Here is a 20,296-nt window from a genome sequence, read left to right on the forward strand (position 1 = left end):
AGGACCACAGACCACTTGAGGGGCCCGGTCGGGGTAGGTGGCGGCAGCCCAGACAAGCTCCCACTGCTGTGGTGGGCAGCCCTGGAGAGCTTCTCGACCCACACAGGCCGCCTAGAGGAGGAGGGGCAGGAAAGAAGGCCACGTTTTTGAGAAAGTACTAAGTCCAGGACTTCATGTGGCCTTGCGGGCAGCAGGCAACCCAACCGGAGGAGGGAGGCCGGCTGGCAGGGGGCCGTCTGGCAGAGAGGATTGAAGGAGGCAGATGAAGCCCCGGAGAGTTCCGGCAAAACCCTCCACTCAGCACATCTGGAAAAGGTTGGCTTGTACGCCATCAAAGAGCTCTGAGGGGCTAGGAGACAGAGGAGGGCAGGGAAGCGGGTGAGGAAAACTTAACCCCGGAGGCCCTGGGGCTGGTCCTTCCGAATTCATCAGGCCCTGTGATCTGCCCCCCCCTTCCCACAGCAAAACAGGGGCGCAGGAGGGCAGGAGGGCAAGAGGGCAGGAGGGCATGTCAATACGGCCTGACGCCCCGCTGCAAGGCACAGCCACTGTGTGATTTTCACCCCAGAGCAAGGCAGGGGCTTATCTCCAGTTCCCAGAAAGGGAAACTCAGGCTCAGGGAGGGGTGGCACGCTTGTCCTTGCTGCCTTCCTTCAGGCCTCAGCTGGGTCTGAGGGCCCCTCACAGGGAACTCTCCGGGTCCAGGCCCCTCACTAAGGAGCTGGCTGGAGAAGCCAGCAGGGAGGGCACCGCCCAGGGCACCTGCCCCCAGGCAAGGCCTCCCTCTTCGACCCCTTGCTGGGCCCTACTGGCTGCTTCCTCTTCCTCACCTGCACTTCTTTTCCTGGTGAAATCCCCTCATCGCCCCCCCATCACCCCTCACCCCGCACCCCCCCCCATCTCTGCTCTAATGTTTCTCCCAAGGAAACCAGGGCCTGGTCTCATAAGGACACCCCTCATTTCTGTGAGTCCTTAACTGACATGCCCCCCTCCACAAGCTCTGTGAGGGCGGGGCCGTGCTCTTTTGCACAATAGTGCTTGGCACTTGGGTGCCCAATAAGGACCGAAAAAACAACTGCACAGACCAAACACATATCTGAGAAACCTGAGGCAGGGCTGCAGTTTCCAGAAGCCAGACCGGTCCCAGCAGAGCCCCCCCACCTTCTCTTCACACTAGCTGCTAACTGGGCATCTGGCACGGTCTCTGGGCCTCATGTTTGTCCATAAACATTAGTTTGGAGGGTTACCCTTATTCCCATCTCACACTCACACACACACATCCTACAAAAATCCAATATAAAAAAATCACAGAATGGGAAAATCCACATGGGATACAGTTGCATTACAATTTTTTTTTTCATTTAACAAACGGATGAATTCCTTTAATGAACGTTGTTAAGCACCTTAATGTGCCAGACCTGCACTACGCCCTGGAGTAATGGGATGAGGGCATCATGGTCCTGCTTTCCAGGCACTCATGGTTGGCGAAAGGAGTCAGCCTCAAAATCAAACCATCTCAGGGTCACATGGGTGACGGATGTCCCCATCTCAGCCTTCCCTCCCGTTGCTCCGACAAGGCTGCTTCCCCCCAACACTCCGGGTCCACTCCCCCAGGCCTCTTCTCTGAACTTCACTCCTACAGCCAGCGTCCCCCCAGCTTCGCCAGCTCTTCTCCCGGCTCATTTCTGGCAGTTTACAAACATGATCCTGTATCTCCTATCTTAAAGTCACCCAACCAAACAAAAACCTCCGTTACCTCCTGCTGCTTTCAGCTTCTGAGCCCTATTTCATTTCATGCTTCCTTCACACAAAACTTCTTTAAAGAGTTTTCTAGTCTCCCAGTCTCTGTTTCCTCACCTATCATTTTTCTCCGCCACTCTTGGCATCTCAGACTCCATCCCCTCTACTCCCAAAAACTGCACTTGCCAGGGTGCCCAGTGACCTCACATTCCCAAATCCAATGGTCACTCCTTGGCCCTCCACCCCACTAATTCATCAAAAAACACAAACTACCAAAACTCACTCAATATGAAATAGATTATTTGAATAGCCCTATAACTATTAAGGAAATTAAATTTGTAACTTAGAAACTCCCAAAAATGAAATCTCTAGATCCAGATGGTTTCACTGGAATTCAACCAAATTAAATCTTTAAGAAGAATTAATACCAATGCTACACAATCTCTTCCAGAAAATACAAGAGGGAGCACTTCTTAACTCACTTTATGAGACCTTGATACCAAAGTCAGACAGCACAAAACAAGAAAACAACAGACCAATATCTGTCATGAATATAGACCCAAAAATCCTTAACAAAATATTAGCAAAAGAATTCAGCAACATAGAAAAAGATTACACACCATGACCAAGTGAAGTTTATTCCAGGGATGCAGTACTGGTTCAATATTCCAAAATCAACTAATGTAATCACCATATTAACAGGCTAAAGAAAAAAATCACATGACCATGTTAATCAATAAAAAAAGAAAAAATTTAACAAAATTTAGTACCCATGAAAAAAACTCTCAGAAAAATAGTCATAGAGGGAACTTCCTTGACTTGATAAAGAACATCTGCCTGGCCAGGCGTGGCTCAGCGGTTGAGCACTGACCGAGGATCCCGGAGGTCAAGGTTCGATTCTGAGTCAGGACACGTGCCTGGGTTTCGGGCTCGATCCCCAGTGGGGCGTGCAGGAGGCAGCTGATCAATGACTCTCATCATTGATGTTTCAACTCTCTCTCTCTCCTTCTCCCTTCCTCTAAAATCAGTAAAGATCAAATCAATCCCCCCACCACCGCCAAAAAAAAAAAATCTAAAAAAAAACAAAACCTAATTAACATACTTAATGGTGAACTGTTTCCCCATACAACTGGGAACAAAGCATCCTCTCCCCTCTCTCCACTCTTATTCAATGAGTGCTGGAAATTCTAGCCACTGAAAGGGCAAGAAAAGGAAATAACAGACATATGGATCAGAAAGGAAAAAGTAAGACTGTCTCTATTTACAGATGGCATGGCTGAATTGTAGAGAATCTCAAGGAATCTACCAAAAAACCTCTCAGAATTAAGATATGTTTAGCAAGGTCAGAGGCTACAAGATAAACATACAAAAAAATGTATTTCTATATACTATCAGTGAACACTTGGACATCAAAATTTTAAATACAATTTTACAAAAAAATATTTATAGTTATCAAAAACAATTAACAGGATTTGTATGCTGGAAACTATAAGAAATCAATGAAGAAAGGTAAAATAAATAAAAAATGATCTAAGAAGTGGAAAGACATGCCATATTTCTGAACTGGAAGACTCAACAGAGTAAAAATATCAATTCTCCCCAAGTGGATATACAGGTTTAATGCAATTCCTGGAAAAATCTCACAAAGATTTTGGTAGCTACAGACAAGATTATCCTAGAGTTTACATGAAAAGAGAAAGGAACTGTAGCAGCTAAAACAATTTTGGAAAAGAAGAACAAAGTGGGGAAAATCAGTCTACCTGGTTTCAAGACTTACTATACAGCTACAGCAATCAAGACTGTGTGGATGGGAAGAACTACAGACATATACCAATGGGACAGAACAGAGAACGTAGAAGCAGACTCACACAAATATGCCCGAATGATTTTTGACAAACATGCACAAACCATTCAATGGAGGAAGAATGGCCTTTTCAACAAATGCTGGTGGAGCAGCTGGGATATCCACAGACAAAAAACAAACAAACTTCACCCTAAACATCACACCTTATGCAAAAATTAACTCAAAATGAATCATGGCCTTAAATGTCAAGCCTAAAACTATAAAATGTTTGGAAAAAACCGTAGGAGAAAATCTTCAGCATGTAAAGGCAGGCAAAGAGTTCTTAGACTTGACACAACAGCACAATCCAGAAAACGAAAAACTGATAAATTGGACTTCATTAAAATTAAAAACATTTGTTCTGCAAAAGACTCTCAAGGGGACGAAAAGACAAGCCACAGAGTGGAAGAAAGTATGTGCTAACCAATAACTAACAATGAGTTAATATCTAGAACATATAACGAAATCTCAAAACTCAACAGTAAAAACACAAATAATGCAATTAAATGCGCAAAAGATGGCCCATTTAATGGGCAAAAAACATGAAGAGACATTTCATCGAAGAAGATATACAGCTGGCAAATAAACACATGAAAAGATTTTCAACATTATTAGCCATGAAGGAAACACAAATTAAAACCACAGTGAAACTGACTACACAGAATGGCTAAAGTAAAATACAATGACAACACCAAATGCTGGCAGGGACACAGAGAAACGGGATCACTCAGACATTGCTGGTGGGAATGTAAAATGGTACAGCCACTCTGGAAACAGTTTGGCGGTTTCTTAAAAAACTAAACATGCAACTACCATATGACCCAACAATTGCACTCCTGGGCATTTACCCAGAAAAATGAAAACTTATGTTTACGCAAAACCCTGAATATACACAAATGTTTATAGCAGCTTTATTCCCAAGAGCGCCGAACTGGAAACAGTTCATCTTTCAACAGATGAATGATTAACTGTGGTACATCCATATTGTGGAATACTACTCAGCAATAAAAAGAAATAACTTTTTTTTAATGCAGGAACAGATTTTTTTTTTTAATCCTCACCCAAGAATATGTTTGTTTATTATTGATTTTAGAGAGAGAAACATCGATCGGTTGCCTCTCACGTGACCAGCCCAGGAAACCAACCTGCAACCTAGGTATGTGCCCTGACCAGGAATTGAACCCGTGACCTTTGGGTGTATAGGACAATGCTCCAACTGACTGAGCCATTTGGCCAGGGCATGAATAACTACTGGTACACCCAAAAGCCTGGGCGAATGTCCAGAAAAGAATGATGAGTGAACAGATGCATTGTAAAGGTTATATGCTGTCCGATTCCATTCTTGAAATGTCAAATTATAGAAGTGGAGAGCAGATCAGTGGTTGCCAGAGGTTGAGGAGGGGCTAGGGTTGGAGAAAAGTAGGTAAGGCTATAAAAGGGCAACATGAGGGGTGCTTGTGGGGAAGGAAATGCTCTGTATCTTGACTGCATCATTGTCAATCCTGGTTGCGACACTGCACTATAGTTTTGCAAGATGTTATCACTGAGAGGAAAAGAGTAAAAAGGACATGGGATCTCTCTGTATTATTTCTTACAACTACATGTGAATTTACAATTATCTCAAAATAAAAAGTTTCATTTAAAAACAAACACCTAAATCAGGTCATTCCTCATCTCTACTTAAAACCCTCAATGGCTTTCCAATATGCTTACAATAAAATTCAAACTTAAGCTCTACCTATACTCTCTTCCTCTCCTGTTCTGCTTCTGGACACTGACCTTCTCTCTGTTCCTTTATCCAGGACCTCCCTGCCCCAGGGCCTTTGCACTAACTATCTTCACCCAATCTTCACACGGAGGCTCTTTGCTCAGCATGAATGTCGTCTCTTCAAAGAGTCTCTCTCCTACCTCCTCTAAAGTAGCCCCAATTCATGCTCAGTCACATCACCCTGCTTGAAGTTCCTGTGCTCATTATGAGGGGTATTTATTCTTGTTTTCATATTTGGGTGAATATAAATTCCGTGAAAGAGAGAGGATTTGGTGTAATTCTCCATCCTATTCAGCCCGCCCCCAGCACATAGTATGTTCTCAATATTTGTTGAAAAGGCTGAGTGAATGAATAAATGCAAGGAAAGTGTATACACAGGGCTCCTGGGGGGGCAGGTGAGGGCACAGGGAGGGGTTTAGGGCACATGCCAACCCTAGTGCATTCCAAATAGGCTTCAATGTGCCTGGATTCTGCTATACTCACGTTTTTACAACCACACCCTCCCTTCACCCACCTGCACACTTTGTCATAAAAATGTCATCAGAATGAAATGAGATGACTTCATAGCCCTCTGCAAAGAGAGGCCCCACCAAGGATTTTGGCCACCCTGATCCCCAAATCTAACTATGCAGAAATGCTGGCACTTCTTCCTGCCTTTGCCCAGGCTTTGCACTGAGTGGGGGTGGGCGGCAGGAGGACACTGAGGCAGGTGCCCCAATCACTCAGGTGGCAAACTAGATCTGGCGTTCTCTCACCAGCTGCTGCTTGCTCACTTAATATTGTATCTCTTCTCAGAGAATCAAATCTCTTCTCAGGGCTTAACACAAGCCAGGCACTGGCCTAGAAACGCCATGGCACAGGCACTGAATCCCCCCAGTAGTTTCATGAGGTGGGTCCAGTCATCATTTTTACAATCAAATCAAGTGAGACCCCAACCTCCACTCCTTCTCTTCCTACCCTCAGCTCCAACCTACACACCATGTGTGAACCCAACCCACGTGTCCCAGCTCCATCTACACTTCCCACTCTCACAAACAGTCATCCCTTGCCTGCCCCTTGGGGCTTGAAGTGTGCCCACTACAGGCACAGTCTCCTACATTCAGGGGAGAGGCCAGTGCAGGCCTAGAAACCACTTGGGGCTGTTTAGCCAGGTACCCAGGTCTAGAAGAGGGGCACAGGGCCCAGATGGACATATTCCCCTGGCCTCATGGATGCCTTGCCCTATGAGGATGAGTATGGCTAGAGGAAGGCCAGAGTGGCTTCCCTAAAGGACAAGGGTACTCCTTTTCTTGGTGGAAAGGCCACATGCCCTAAGAACTCTGCTCTGTGGCCCAGGGGGCAGGCAGGCTCTTGGTCATGCCCAAGTACCATTCCATCTTTCACGGTTCCACAGATGGCAAAGCGTAGGGACCCTGATCCTCTCAGAAAATCCAGAGCTCTAAGCAAGCAGAACCCTCCCAGGCACAAGTTTGGCTACTCCCATGCAAGGAGCATGACTGGCAGGAGTCAGAGTTCTGAGGCAGAACTGCAGACTTGGTCCTCAGTGGCCTGCATTACAAGAACAGCCAGGTACTGGCATGAAAACAGACATGTAGATCAATGGAACAACAGAGAACCCAGAAATAAGTCTACACCATTATGGTCAATTAATCTATAACAAAGGAGTCAAGAATATACCATGGGGTAAAAACAGTCTCTTCAATAAATGGTCTTGGGAAAACTGGACAGATACATGCAAAAGAATGAAATTCACTTTGTTACACTATATACAAAAATAAACTCAAAATGGATTAAAAATTTAAATGAAAGACCCTAAACCATGAAACTCCCAGAAGAAAACATAGGCAGTAAACTCTTTGACATCACTCTTAGCAATATTTTTTTTATATATATTCTCGGGCAAAGGAAACAAAAGAAAAAAATAAACAAACAGACTACAGCAAACTAAACAGTTTTTGCACAGCAAAGGAAACCATAAGCAAGTCAAAAAGAAACCTACTGAAAGGGAGAAAATATTCACCAATGATATATCTAATAAGGGGTTAATATCCAAAATATATTAGGAACTTATAAAATTCAACACCAAAAACACAAACAATCCAATTTAAAAAGGGCAGAGAACCTGAATAGACATTTCTCACAGGAAGACATGCAGATGGCCAATAGACATATGAAAAGATGTTCAACGTCACTCATCATCAGGGAGATGCAAATTAAAACCACAATGAGGTATCACCTCACACTTGTCAAAATGGCTATTATCAATAAATCAACAAACAAGTGTTGGTGATGATGTGAAGAAAAGGGAACCCTTGTCCACTATTGATGAGATTGTAAATTATTGCAGCCACTATAGAAAACAGTATGGAGGTTCCTCAAAAAATTAAAAATAGAACTACTATATGACCCAATGATTCCACTTCTGGGTATTTGTCTAAAGAAACCCAAAACACCAATTCAAAAGAATATATGCACCCCTATGTTCACTGCAGCATTATTTACAATAGCCAAGATATAGAAGCAACCTAAGTGTCCATCAACAGACGAATGAATAAAAAAGACATGGTGTATATATATACAATGGAATATTACTCAACCATAAAAAAAAGAATGAAATTTTGTCATTTGCGACAACATGGACCTAGAGGGTATTATGATAAGTGAAATAAGTCAGACAGAGAAAAACAAATACCATATGATTTCACTTATATGTGGAATTTAAAACACAAAATAAACAAACAAACAAAACAGAAACAAACTCATGGATACTGAGAACAAATTGATGGTTGCCAGATGGGAGGGGGTTTGGAGATAAGGGTGAAAAAGGTAAACGATACAAATTGGCAGTTATAAAAATAGTCATGGGGATGTAAAGTACAGCATGGGGCATATAGTCAGTAACACTGTAATAACTATGTATGGCATCAGATGGGTACTAGACTTATTGGGGTGACCACTTTGTAAGTTATATAAATGTCTGATTTATATGTTTTACACCTGAAACTAATATAATATTGTATGTCAACTGTAATTAAGAAATTTTTAATTTTTAAAAATTAAAGAAAAAAGAAATCTCTCCCTGTGAATGCTGAGAGCCACTGAAAGCTAGGGTCCAGAGTGGGGTTCGTGAGAGGGTAGAGCCATGAGAGAGATGGGGCTGGAGGCAGGCTGGACTTTCAAGGGCATCATGGATGCACATTCTAGTCTGGAGCCCCAGAGCAGGCTGGTTTATCTTCAGCCTCACCTGGCCGTCTCCCGCCCCTTCCATCTCCTTATCCTACCCACTAACCATTGTGAGTTTCTGCTGATCAAACGCCCACTGGATTGTGAGGTTCTGTCAGGATTGTGAGGTTCTCCCTTTCATCTTTGCACACACATACCCCCCATACACAGAAGGTGCTCCCTAAACGCATGCTCGGCTTTTGTTTCTGAGCATCAACCCACCTCCCCCCACAGCTGTGCTGGGGCTGGATTCATCCAAGGGAGCAGAAAAGAAGGGCAGAGCCAGCCAGCCCTGCGGCCTTTACCTCACAAGGTTGGCACAGGGCCCGGGCCACCGGCAGCTCTGGTACACACGCTGGACCACTGTCTCCGAGCCGTTCTGCACCTGGCAGGACACCGTCCGTGTTACTGTGTGATGGCACCAGTGCCTGTGGGGAGAACAACAGTCATGTCAGCACCGGCTGCTCCTGAGCTGCCGACTGCTGGTCGAAAGTCCCCTCCACAAGCCTGGGGGCATGTCCTCTTGGGTAAGAGTCCCACTGAGACCCTCTGTTCAGGTCTAAGAGGAAGGGACAATACCACCCCTTTTGGCTACCAAACCCTCACATCATCAGAGCCATCAAACACTCCATGTGGAATCAGTGAAAAAGCTGCCCCCGCCTGCTGGGAAATCTCACTCCGGTGGAGAAGAGAGACGATTACAACCCGAAGGAACACGGGTCATAAGTACAACCACATCATGAGCAAGGGAGCTACAGAAACAAAGCAGGGCACCCAGCCCAGGTCCTAAGAAAGCTGACCACCTGAGTTCTAAAAGATAAGAGGCAGCTGACCAAAAGCATGGGGCCATGAGGGGAGTGGCATTAGCAGTGGAGGGAGCAGTGAGAGCAGAGACAGGGCAGTGAGATAGACCATGGTATGCAGCGATCTCACAAGGGCCTGAGTGCAGTCAGACCAGGCCCAGAGGCTGTGGGAAGGGGAGGAGTCAAGATAAAGAAGGAGGCCTGGTACCCTGCCAAGCAAGGCGTGGGTGTTACCAGGAAGTCAGTGGGAAGCCACTGAAGGACTCTGAGCAGGGAAATGACCTGCGTGGGCCTGCGGTTATTGTCAGAGGACCATAGTGGAAGGAGCCCGACAGGTAGGACCCAGATTCCCATCCCTGCTGGTATCAAGAATCAGGTATGGGACTCAGCTGTTTTGAGACAGGTGTGGTCAGAGTGCCTAAAAAGCTGATGACCTCCAGGAGAAACTGAAACCTCTCAAGGTCAGGCAACAAACTCTTGCACACTTTCTACCCCTCACTTATGCCACCAACCCTCAAAAAGGCAAAGTAGCAGTAAACAGAGAAATAGAGACAAACAAATGGAAAACCGCAAATACAAGGAATTTCAAATTACTTTAGAAAAAAGGCTAACACCGTGAAAAAAGGCACTGCCTCGACAGAGAATAAATCACACCTCAGGGGGAAAAAAAACACAATTAATAAAGCAAATAGATGGAAATAATTTTTAAAGCATAATTAATGTTCTCAAAAGACAAGAGAATTTTTCACTCATAAAAAAATATTATGAAATAAAAAATAGATATCTTGGAAATGAAATGTATGGCTGTGAAAATGAAAAGCTCAACAGATGGTCTGAAAAACAGAATGGACACAGCTAAAGAGTAAGCTGATGAGCTGGAAATCTGAGCCATGAACTTTCCTAGGATGCACTGGAAAGGAAAAAAAGAATGGAAAATGAAGAGGGAAAGGTGAGGGACCTAGAAGGCAGAACAAGTTCCAATATATATCTATTAGCAGTTCTGGAAGGGGAGATCAGAGAGAACAAAGGGAAGTATATAGCTGAAGAAATAACAAAAATCAAAATTCTGAGAACTAAAGAAAGACGTATGGTTTTCATTTGAAAGGCCCCACTGAGTGCTAAGCAAGATGAATAAAAACAGATTGTGGTGACATTTTAGAATACTCAGGATGACGAGAAACTACTAAATGCTGTAGAAAGAAAAGAAAAACAGATTACAATAGATTGAAATTAGATTTCTTATTAGCAACATCATAATCAAGAGTATAGTGACACAATTACTTCAAAACTCCTAGAGGAAATATTTAGAACCCAGAATTCTATACCTTGGCAAACTCTCCTTCAAAGGCAAAGGTGAGATAAAGGCATTGTCAGGTGCACAAGAAATCAGAAAGTTACTAGTCACCTTTTCTGAAAGAATTACTAAAGGATGTATTGCAGCAAAATAAAATTAAGGACATAAGAGGAACATATTAAACATGAGAAGCAGTTATGAACAAAGAAACAATAATAAGACTTAATAATAGCCTAGATCTAAAATCCAAGATGATTGCAATATGGAAGATGGCAAAGAGGGGAAGTTGTATGGGGGACAGAAGGAACCAAAAGTTACTGAGATTTTTGTCTTGTTTAAGGAAAGGATATAGAAGCTATGCAACTTTAAGTGCAGTAGAAAAATATACAATTAAATATATTCTTGAATTTGAAGATAAATACTAATGAGACAAGAAAGAGGACACAAAACTGACCAACCACACAAAAAAACATGAAACAAAATTCTATTAACCCAATAAAACACTAGGAAAGCAAGAAAGTAGCCACAGAAAATAAAGCAATTAGAAGGCAGTGTAGGTAGAAAGGAGAAGAAAGGAATTAAGAAAGATGCAAGCAGAAATTAATGAAATAGATTACTTTAAAAAGTGAATCTATAAAACCAAGCACAGGTTTAAAAAAAAAAAATCAAATAGACAAAGCATAGGCGATTCTTAATGAGAAACAAACAAAAGACATAGACATTAAGAACAAGAAAAAAATCCAAAAAGAGATTAGAAATTATAAGTAAATATTATATATGACCTTACATCATCAAAATCTTGACAATTTTCTAGGAAAATATATATCCCCAATATCTGCACAGAAGAAAATGCAAAAGTAGTCAAAAGTTGTTCCCTCTCCCCAAAGGCACCAGGAGACTTCGTTCAAAACCTGGTTCCATCATCAACCTTCTGTGTGACTTGAGCAAAGTTATGTCCCTTCTCTGAACCTCAGTTAAATGAAAAATTCTACCTTTCAAGGTGTGAGTTCTAAACGAGCACATCTAGGTTAGTGGTATGTAAATCGCGCATCACTACAAAAGGCAAGGTTTCATTATTGATTAGCTCGCTACTGAAACCCCACCATGTTTATAAGAGCCTAAGGTTTGTCCTTCCTATTTTGCAGCTTGGAAAAGAAGTACTGGGAGGTTAAACCTCGCTTCCCATAGCTAAAACCTGAGCCTGAACTGGGGAGGGGATCCAGCCTATCTGCCCAGGGGACCAGCAGGGTCCCACCTACAAACCTAGATTTCTGTATCTGCCAGTTACTCAGGGAAACTGGGTCTGGAACTTGTGTGAGATGTCAGAGGCCTGAGCTCTTCCTTCATTTCTACCAGGGAGCATCAGCACCATCTTAGTGTGAGTCTCTTCAGGATGAACTACTGTCCAAACCAAGGATAGAACTCCACCCCGAGATCTGCCCCCAGCTGTCTGGAACAAACAGACCATCCAGCCATCTCTGAATCACACCGGGTCAGGGCTTTCTATAGGGAAATGAGCTGTGAATTCTAAAACATTTTCAAATGCCACGATTCATCATCTCCAGACATTTGATCTTTTAATGGGCTGTAAATGGCTTCCCAAATCAAAACCTGGCCAAAAACAACCAAGAAGGTAGGCCGAGACAAGGAAAGAAGGCTCCGGGGCTTTCGGATGGAATTCAAAACCTTGTCCATCTGCAGGCACCTGAGGTTCTGGGAAGTCTGGCTGCCTCTTAGGACCCCCATGTCCTGAGCATTATGTATGTCTTCTGTTTGGTGAGTGACCTCACGCCACTGCCCATCCCCACCCCACACCCGTCAGTGATGGGTGAGCAGGGTTGTATGGGCTACAGATCACTCCACCCAGAAACTAGCTTGGCAGGAGATGTCCATACCTTTCAGGATCCTCCTGGAAGGATGGTCCAGGAGCATAGAATTTGGGAGTTGCAGAGCTGATCCTTGACTGCCTAGGGAGTGAGGGTGCCCTCCTCAACAGCCTCAGGATGGGAAGGAACTGGCGTCATCTTTGGGCATCATTCAGCAACGTCTCTTCGTCTGCTCCCCTCACCTTCCCCAGCTGAGCTCTCCTGAAGGGTCCAGAATGGGAAACTCACCCCCAGCCTTGGGGACAGATCTGTTCCTCTCCAGGTCCCTTCCTGATAAGAAGGGGTCCACTCCCAGATGGGAAGGAGCAGCTAACTTGGCCCTGCTCTATTAGGCTCATGGGCTGCTCCCACAGCAGCTTTAACTAAGTGTTTGGCTCCATGACTTGGCTGAGCCATGAAATCCTTAATTTAGGGTCCTTTGAGAAAACAAGTGCTAAGTGCCTTCAGGAAATTATGTCACAATGGTATGGAGGGGTTTTCAGGAGGATGTCCCTACCCCATGCCCACCTCTGAACATGACTAACCAACCTGTCTTCAATGCTGCCTGCCACCCAGGAAGATGCCACTGCAGCAGCCCTCGTTCCCCCTCCCCCACACAGGCACTGAGCCCATTTTCCTATTTGAGCTTTGCTTTGGGACCTGATCTTATGTTTCCTTTCCATCCCCAGGACCCTGTGCTCTGAGCCTAAACCAAGCCCCAGGGCTTTGACAGTGCCTCCCAGTCTGCCCCCATTCCCTGTCCCATGCTCTGCTCCACCTCCATGTGGAGTCACCTCAATGCTTCTTCTCGTATGTGCCCCACTTGCTGGACAGTGGTCACACTTCATCATAGCCCATGGAACACCACAAGTCACACCATTTCAGTCTGTCCAATACTGAGCCCATAAATATCCAACCCTAAGTCGTTCCATCTTGGTGACAGCACCACTAAGCTCCAGGTCCCCTTACCCAGAACTCCCAGGGGCAAATTGCCCCAGACTCCACCTTTCTCCCTCACTCCCCATGGCCAGTTAGCCCCCATGCCAGGCAAGTCTGCCTCCTGTGCCCTTTCCTGCCCTTTTCCCATCATCCTGACTCAAGTATGCTCATCTTTCACCCTCAGCCTCTGCCCCTGTTGGTCTCCCTATATAGTCTCCTCTGTCTGCCACCAAACACAAATCTGGCCCAGTCTCCTCCCTTCTTGAAACTTTCTTAGCTCCCAATCCCCCACGGTTCCCACCCACCTCTCAGGTTCCACTTCCCACCATGCTCAGTCTTGTCATCTACACTGTCACACTGTCTTTCCTGGCATGCCATCCCACCTTCTTTCTTTCGGCCAATTCTTACTCACCCTTCCATTCTCCATTCCGGCTCCAACCCCTCCTGGAAGCCCTTCCTGATCCCCTGACCCTAGGGCTGTGTGCGTCCTTCTGTCCTAGCCCTTATCATACCAGAAAACTGCAGACAGGCCCCTGAGGGCAGCAGGCTCAGGGCAGACCTCTTAAAGGTGTGCTGATCTCACCCCAAGCCCTATGTTCCAGGAGGACCTTCTCCCATCCACACTCACTCACTGAAAAAACTGCTTCTTGGGTTCTGCTGTGCAGGCCTGGGGCCCCAGCAGATTCTGCACCCATGGCTGCAGCCACATACCTCAAGGTTGGGGGTGTCCAGTTTCAGGCCCCTCCCCACCTGCTTCTCATTCTAATTACCTGGCCACATCCTGCCTAACCCCCAGAGAGGTGAGTTCCAGGGGTTTCCCTGCTAGCTGAGCTCAAGAAGCTCTGGAAGAACTGAGGTTTGCCTCCTGAAAGTAATGAATGACCCAACGGATGGACAATCCAGATGACTGAGGTCACACCCATGAAGCAGGTCCCATGGGGCTTTGGTTGGTCCCCAGGGAGATGTTGGCAGAGGAGCCAGCTCCCAGCCCCCACCAAAGAGAGAGAACAGCTCTGGCACAAACAGCCAGCCCAGCTCCTGATCATGAACTCTCCAGTGAGTAGTCAGGCCCAGCACCCCAAGACCTGTTTTATGGTTGGCAGAGCAGTTTCACATACTGTTATGGGCTGAATTGTGTACCCCCAAAGTCATATGTTAAAGCCTTAACTCCAAGTACTTTAGAATGTATTTGAAGATGTATGGGGTCTTTAAAGAGATAATTAAGTTAAAATGAGGTCATTAGGGTGGGTTCTATTCCAATATGACTGGTGTCATAGAAAGAGGAAATTGGGATGCAAATATGTACAGAGGGAAGATGATGTGAAGAGACAGGGAGAAGGAGGCCATCTGCAAGCCAAGAAGAGAGGCCTCTGTAGAAACCCCAACCTGCTGATACCTTGATCTTGGACTCCCAGCCTCTGAAACTATGAGGAAATTAATTTCTGCTGTTTAACCCCTTGGTGGAACTTTGTTATGGCATCTGTAGTAAACTAACACACATGTGACCTCATTTAATCTTCTCAATAGTTCTCAGGTGGAAGTTTTATAGAGAAAGAACCTAAGACTCTAGAGGAGCCTCAAGGTCACACATCAGTACGTGGTCTGTTGAAAGCTCAGACTTCTAATTCCAAACTCTGCTGCATCCACCTTGTCAGCGAGGACTGTGAGAGTCAGACAGCAAATACAATATCCCCTGGCAGCCAAGTCCCTCAGGGGACCATCTCACATACAAACAGCAAGCAGGAGAAACTTGTGCCTACTGCATGTGGGAAACCATTGAGACATAGTTGAGGGCAGGTCAGGCCATAACAGGGCTCATGGGTGGGCTTGGAGCTGGTCCTGCTCCCTGCCCCCTCCTCAGTGCAGCTACCTAGGTCAGACTTTCATTCATCTTTACACAACCCTAGGCAGTAAGGAATGTTATTATTCCACTTTTACAGATAAGGAAACTGAGGCACAGTTTGTAACATGTCCAAGGTAAGCGGTGAGTATCCACAGGAAGAGGACAGGTCAGAAGCCTAAGTTTGTAACATGTCCAAGGCTGCCCCAGAAGTCAACAGGCAACCAAGATTCAAGCTCAGCCCTTAGCTACTTGGCTACATTGTCAGGTTGACTTGAAGTCCGCCCCAGAGTGCCTGGGTATCCACCTGCGGCCATGCCACCAGGAGAGGTCCAAGCAGCAGACCGTGATGGAGGCAGCCTTGCTTAAGGAAACTGCGGAAGACCAGGAGCTGGCAGACACAGGGGCCTGGGTCTTGGGAGAGAGTCAAAATCCAAACTAGATCTCCCCAACCCTGAGCAAGGAGCCAAATCTAACAAGATGAAACATGACCAGGCGAATGTGGAGTCCGGCACTGTATCCCCAAAACCCAGTGGACAAGCCCCAGATGGGGCGTAGAGGTTCTCGCCAACAATAAGTTCAGTGTGAGTCAGCAGTATGTGCTGTGGCTTCCAAAACACAAAAGCAACCTCAGGCTGTCTTAATAGAATAATGTAAAGAAAACCCCTGCTCCTCTCTTTCCCTACTGACCAGCCATGTGTGGTGGACACTGGGCTGTGCCACCCAGATCCCCTTCAATGAAGGGCCTTGAGCCCCAGCTGCCAGAAGCGCTGCCTCAGCTGCCCAGAGCTGCCTCGCCCAAGGCCCAGCTCTTCCCAGGGCAGTCCCCATCCAGTGCCTGCTTGTCAAGACAACTCTGAAGGACCATTCCAGCTGCAGAGCTCCCCGGGAGGTCACTGGTAGCTGTTCCTGGGCCTGCATCACAGCTCGACCGCTTCTTCTATGCCCTCCTGCTCTGTCCTCCCCTTCCACAGGCATCACTCCTAAGAGCTGTGCCAAATGCACATCTTCCTTGTCAGAGCCCATCTCAAAATCTGCTTCCTGGGGCTCAGCCTGGTGTCTGCCGTGAGCCCCAACAGGGAAAAAGACAAGCTAAGATCCAGTGCCCTGGAAAGAGAGGGCTGTGGCCGCTGTCCTATGAGTAGATGACAGGGCTCCATGAGAGGAAGGGCTGATCTGCAGAGCGGTGAGTATCCATAGGAAGAGGACAGGTCAGAAGCCCAAGATTTGTGGAGATGGAGGGGAAGGCCCCAGGCCCTCGGGTGCATATCTGCCATCTCCAACAGGTGAGACTATTGGCAATGGGCCATTCAGCTATACTGAGGAGAAATAAGCTGAGGGCCATGGTGGGAGAGGGCAGCTCCGGGAGTCCAGCTCTCCTCCCCAGATGCCAGCAGGGGAACCAGACGAGACTTGCTTACATGGCCCAGAGGCCCAGAGTCAGGTCAGAACCTTTGAAAGCTAAGGAGGAACCTGCTCCTGGGAGAACTGGCCACGGGTGCAGTGAGCTGCCCACAATGGTTGTAGTAAGTGCCCCATCCTGGGAGGAGTGAACAGAGGCAGGAGTGAACAGAAGATACACCAAAGGATTAAGAAGTACAAATTGGTGGTTACAAAACAGTCATGGGTATGTAAAGTACAGCATAGGGAATACAGTTAATAATATTGTAATAACTATGCATGGTGCCAGATAGGTACTAGATTTATCAGGGGGATCACTTTGTAAGTTATATAAATGTCTAACTACTATGCTGTACACCTGAAATTAATATTGAACATCAACCATAATTGAAAAAAAAATTGTTTAAAGATACACAATTGGCCTGTGAGGAGCTTGGCAACGCACCCTATTGGAAAAGAAGCGGTGAATACATGGAAGGTTTTTTACTAGAGGGGAACCCGGTCAATGGGGTTCCAGGAGGACTCTCTGATGGCATAGGGTGGGGAGAGAGGTAGACAGAGGCTGGAGGCTGAGCCCAGTTGGGATAAATGGGCACAGTCCATGAAAGCACTCATGGCTGCAGCCCCCTTAGATGGTTTTCTCCATCATCTGTCTCCCATTCGGGCAAACTGGGTCCGAATCAGGCCAACCCTTGGATTAACACACAATCTCTCCCAACTGTGTATGTGTCTGTGGCTGATGTTTCTCTCCACCTCTCATCCACTTAAACCACTATTCAAAGTTATGGTTTTGTTCATGTAAGAATAACTGAGTGTATGTTACACTAAGTCCTGCTCAGTTTTTAGGACACAGGAACCAGTAGGTGTGTTTGCATAAGCAGACAGATTTGCCTGCGTTACCTCCCAATCCTTTTTACTGGAATTGTCCATTTGGAGGCAATACCAGAGAGGATTTTAAATAAATTTAAGGCCGCTGAATTTTAGAGGGAAAGGGTGCTGATCTGAAAGCCCACAGAAGTGACTCAGTCTTTCTGTGAAAACAGGAGGATGACAACATGGACTCCGGGGGCCAGCACTGAGGCCCCATGGGACACCGAGGTGTGGATTCCTGTGGACCCGTGCGGATCTCACAGACCACTTGGGTCTGTGAGAGACAGAGCTGATGCGCCCCAATGAGCACCACTGTGCCACAGGCAGCCTCTCAGATTCGTTATCCTCAGGGCTTCTTCTCCAGCACTTTCCACAGCAGGAATTCCTGAGGCCTCCCCACCCGAAAGAAGGCTGGAGAGAGCCCTGCATCGCCCTGGCCGGGTGGCTCAGTTGGTTGGAGCATGGTCCCGTACACCCAAAGGTTGTAAGTTCAATTCCCAGTCAGGGAACCTACGTTGCAAGTTCGATCCCCAGTCAGAGCCCAAACGGGAGGCAACCAATTGATGTTTCTCACATAGATGTTTTTCTCTCTCCTCTCTCTCTCTCTCTCTCTCTCTAAATCAATGAGAAACATATCCTCGAGTGAGAATTTTAAAAAAGTAACCTTGCATGGAACATCAGCCACTTACAGATTGAATTTCCCATTCGCATTGGGGCAGCTAAGGGAGTATATGATTTGGCCAAACAGATGGTGTGGTTTTGAGCATTTCAATAGTGATCCCCAGCTACTTCCATTAATAGGTGTGCCAGAGTCGACAAGTTGTGAGAGGATGGTGCCAAATGCCTTCCATGGGATCAGTATCTCTGCACACATTTAGGGTGACCAGGTGCTGAGAAACACTCTGGCTACGCAGAACCCAGTACCAGAACTGGAACCGACCAGCACTTTTATCTAAAAAGGAGCTTCACCTTTGTTCTGGACCCGATGACAATCTTCAATGTCCACCAGGGACCATGAGGCCTTTGGCCAGAGAGTAACCTCTGCAGAAATCAGAGCTTTCTGTGTGCCCAAGATCTGGCAGGACCCAGCAGTTGTTTCCTCCATGGTCCTTCTCAAATGGACCATCTCTCAAAACCAACGCTGCCACAGAATGTGGGGACAGGCCCAGGGATATGCACATATAACAGGCTTCCAGGTGATGCTGAGGGAGGAAGGTGGCCCTATCTACCTGATGGAAGCTGGAAACTAAAACAGAAATAAGAGTAACTAATGTTTACTGAGCACTTACAACGTGCCAGGCATTGTGGCAAGCCTCTCACACATCTCCCTCCTGCAATCCTTATAAAAACCTACAAGTAAGAACTGTCACCTGCCTGTGATACAGAGGAAGCCAGGCAGGCTAAGTAACTTCCCCCAAAAGAAAGAGTGTGTACTTAGTGACGAGATTGGTCAACATGCTGGTCTGAGCTTCTTATTTCCTTGCAGACCACACTCTGAGTGACCTCATTCTCTCCCGGGCCTATTTCCTGAGACACAGAGAGACTCTGGCCCAGCTCCTCCTTCGGCCCCAAGCCCCTGCAGGCCTAGTTGCTTTGGGTCACATGCTCAACCCTGGTCCAGTTGGCTGTGAGGGAAGTCACATGGCACAAAATGGGAGGCTTAGGACCCCCTGCAGTAGGCACTCTATGTCCTTTAGAACAGATTGTGAGAGAAGCAGGGGCAAACTGAACTCCGATACATGACACGTGTCCCCAACAGTAATCTCCTCCTCCTTCCCAGCTAACAAAACCCGTTTTCAGACTCTGGGCATCAGGAAGTTCAAGAAAGGTGGGCAAAATCATCATCTCGTTGATCAAGTTTTTGGCGTATTCACTCAGCTCTGGTTAATGACAAGTAAGAGAAAGTCAGCTGAGACGCATCTGAAAAACATTATCCTCTGGGGGGCAGGGGAAGTTGCAAGAAAAGAAGCTCATCCTGATTTCTGTGCACAGTTTTGTGAGGATGTGATGCCTAGAGCAGTGGCAGCCACCTTAGAGCCATGAGGGAGGACAGCCTGGAGAAGGCAGAGCAAAAAGCAAGGGCTTTGAGCATTTGATACTGTCAAATTAGCGAACCCTGGAGCCACCCATTTCTCAATATGTGTAATATTAAATGACCTTGTTGTTTAAGCCCATATCAGTAAGGTTTTTATGACTCACATCTGAAAGCATTCTAATAAAAATAACCTGCTCTCAAACAGTACAACCAAGGCATAAGAATGTAAAACCAGGAGGCCTAGTTTGTGTCCTACTTGCACTACCTACCACCTGCATAGCTTTGAGCAAGTCTCAACTACAGAGCCTTGGTTTCCTCATCTACAAAATAGGAGCCCAACTTCCAAGGGCTGCCAGAAGTCTCAAGACCAATAACAACTCTGTGGATATAATCTGTGGACTGCAAAGCTCTAGACAGATAGTAGGGGTTACTATTAAACTATAAATGATTGTACTTCATAATGGAAATATAATCACAATCCTGAACTAGCTAAATCTCTTTAAAGCAAAAAGACTGTGCTCTTTACCCACATGGTATCTGCACTTTTCTCTCCACTAGATCATCTTCATGGACAGTCTCATAGCCTGTATCTGGGTCAGTGAGGGGCAGACTGCTCTGGCTTGACCAGCCTCTTGGTTTGGGATTTTAGGCTCCTTGGGATACAGATGTTTCACTT

At 46.1% G+C, this 20,296-nt stretch overlaps 1 protein-coding gene across 3 annotated transcripts in view; it reads right to left on the bottom strand.

Moving 5' to 3' along the window:
* COL26A1 (collagen type XXVI alpha 1 chain) overlaps positions 1-20,296 on the bottom strand; it is a 157,290-nt gene that overhangs the window by 106,044 nt on the left and 30,950 nt on the right. For all 3 annotated transcript variants that reach the window (XM_081131654.1, XM_081131653.1, XM_081131655.1), the window contains exon 2: positions 8,879-9,001. In XM_081131654.1, coding sequence (XP_080987780.1) covers positions 8,879-9,001 — 123 coding nt within the window. The remainder of the gene's footprint in view (positions 1-8,878; positions 9,002-20,296) is intronic.

This window comes from Miniopterus schreibersii (genome assembly GCF_964146895.1).
Source record: "Miniopterus schreibersii genome assembly, chromosome: 3".
In the NCBI taxonomy this organism is placed as follows: domain Eukaryota; kingdom Metazoa; phylum Chordata; class Mammalia; order Chiroptera; family Miniopteridae; genus Miniopterus; species Miniopterus schreibersii.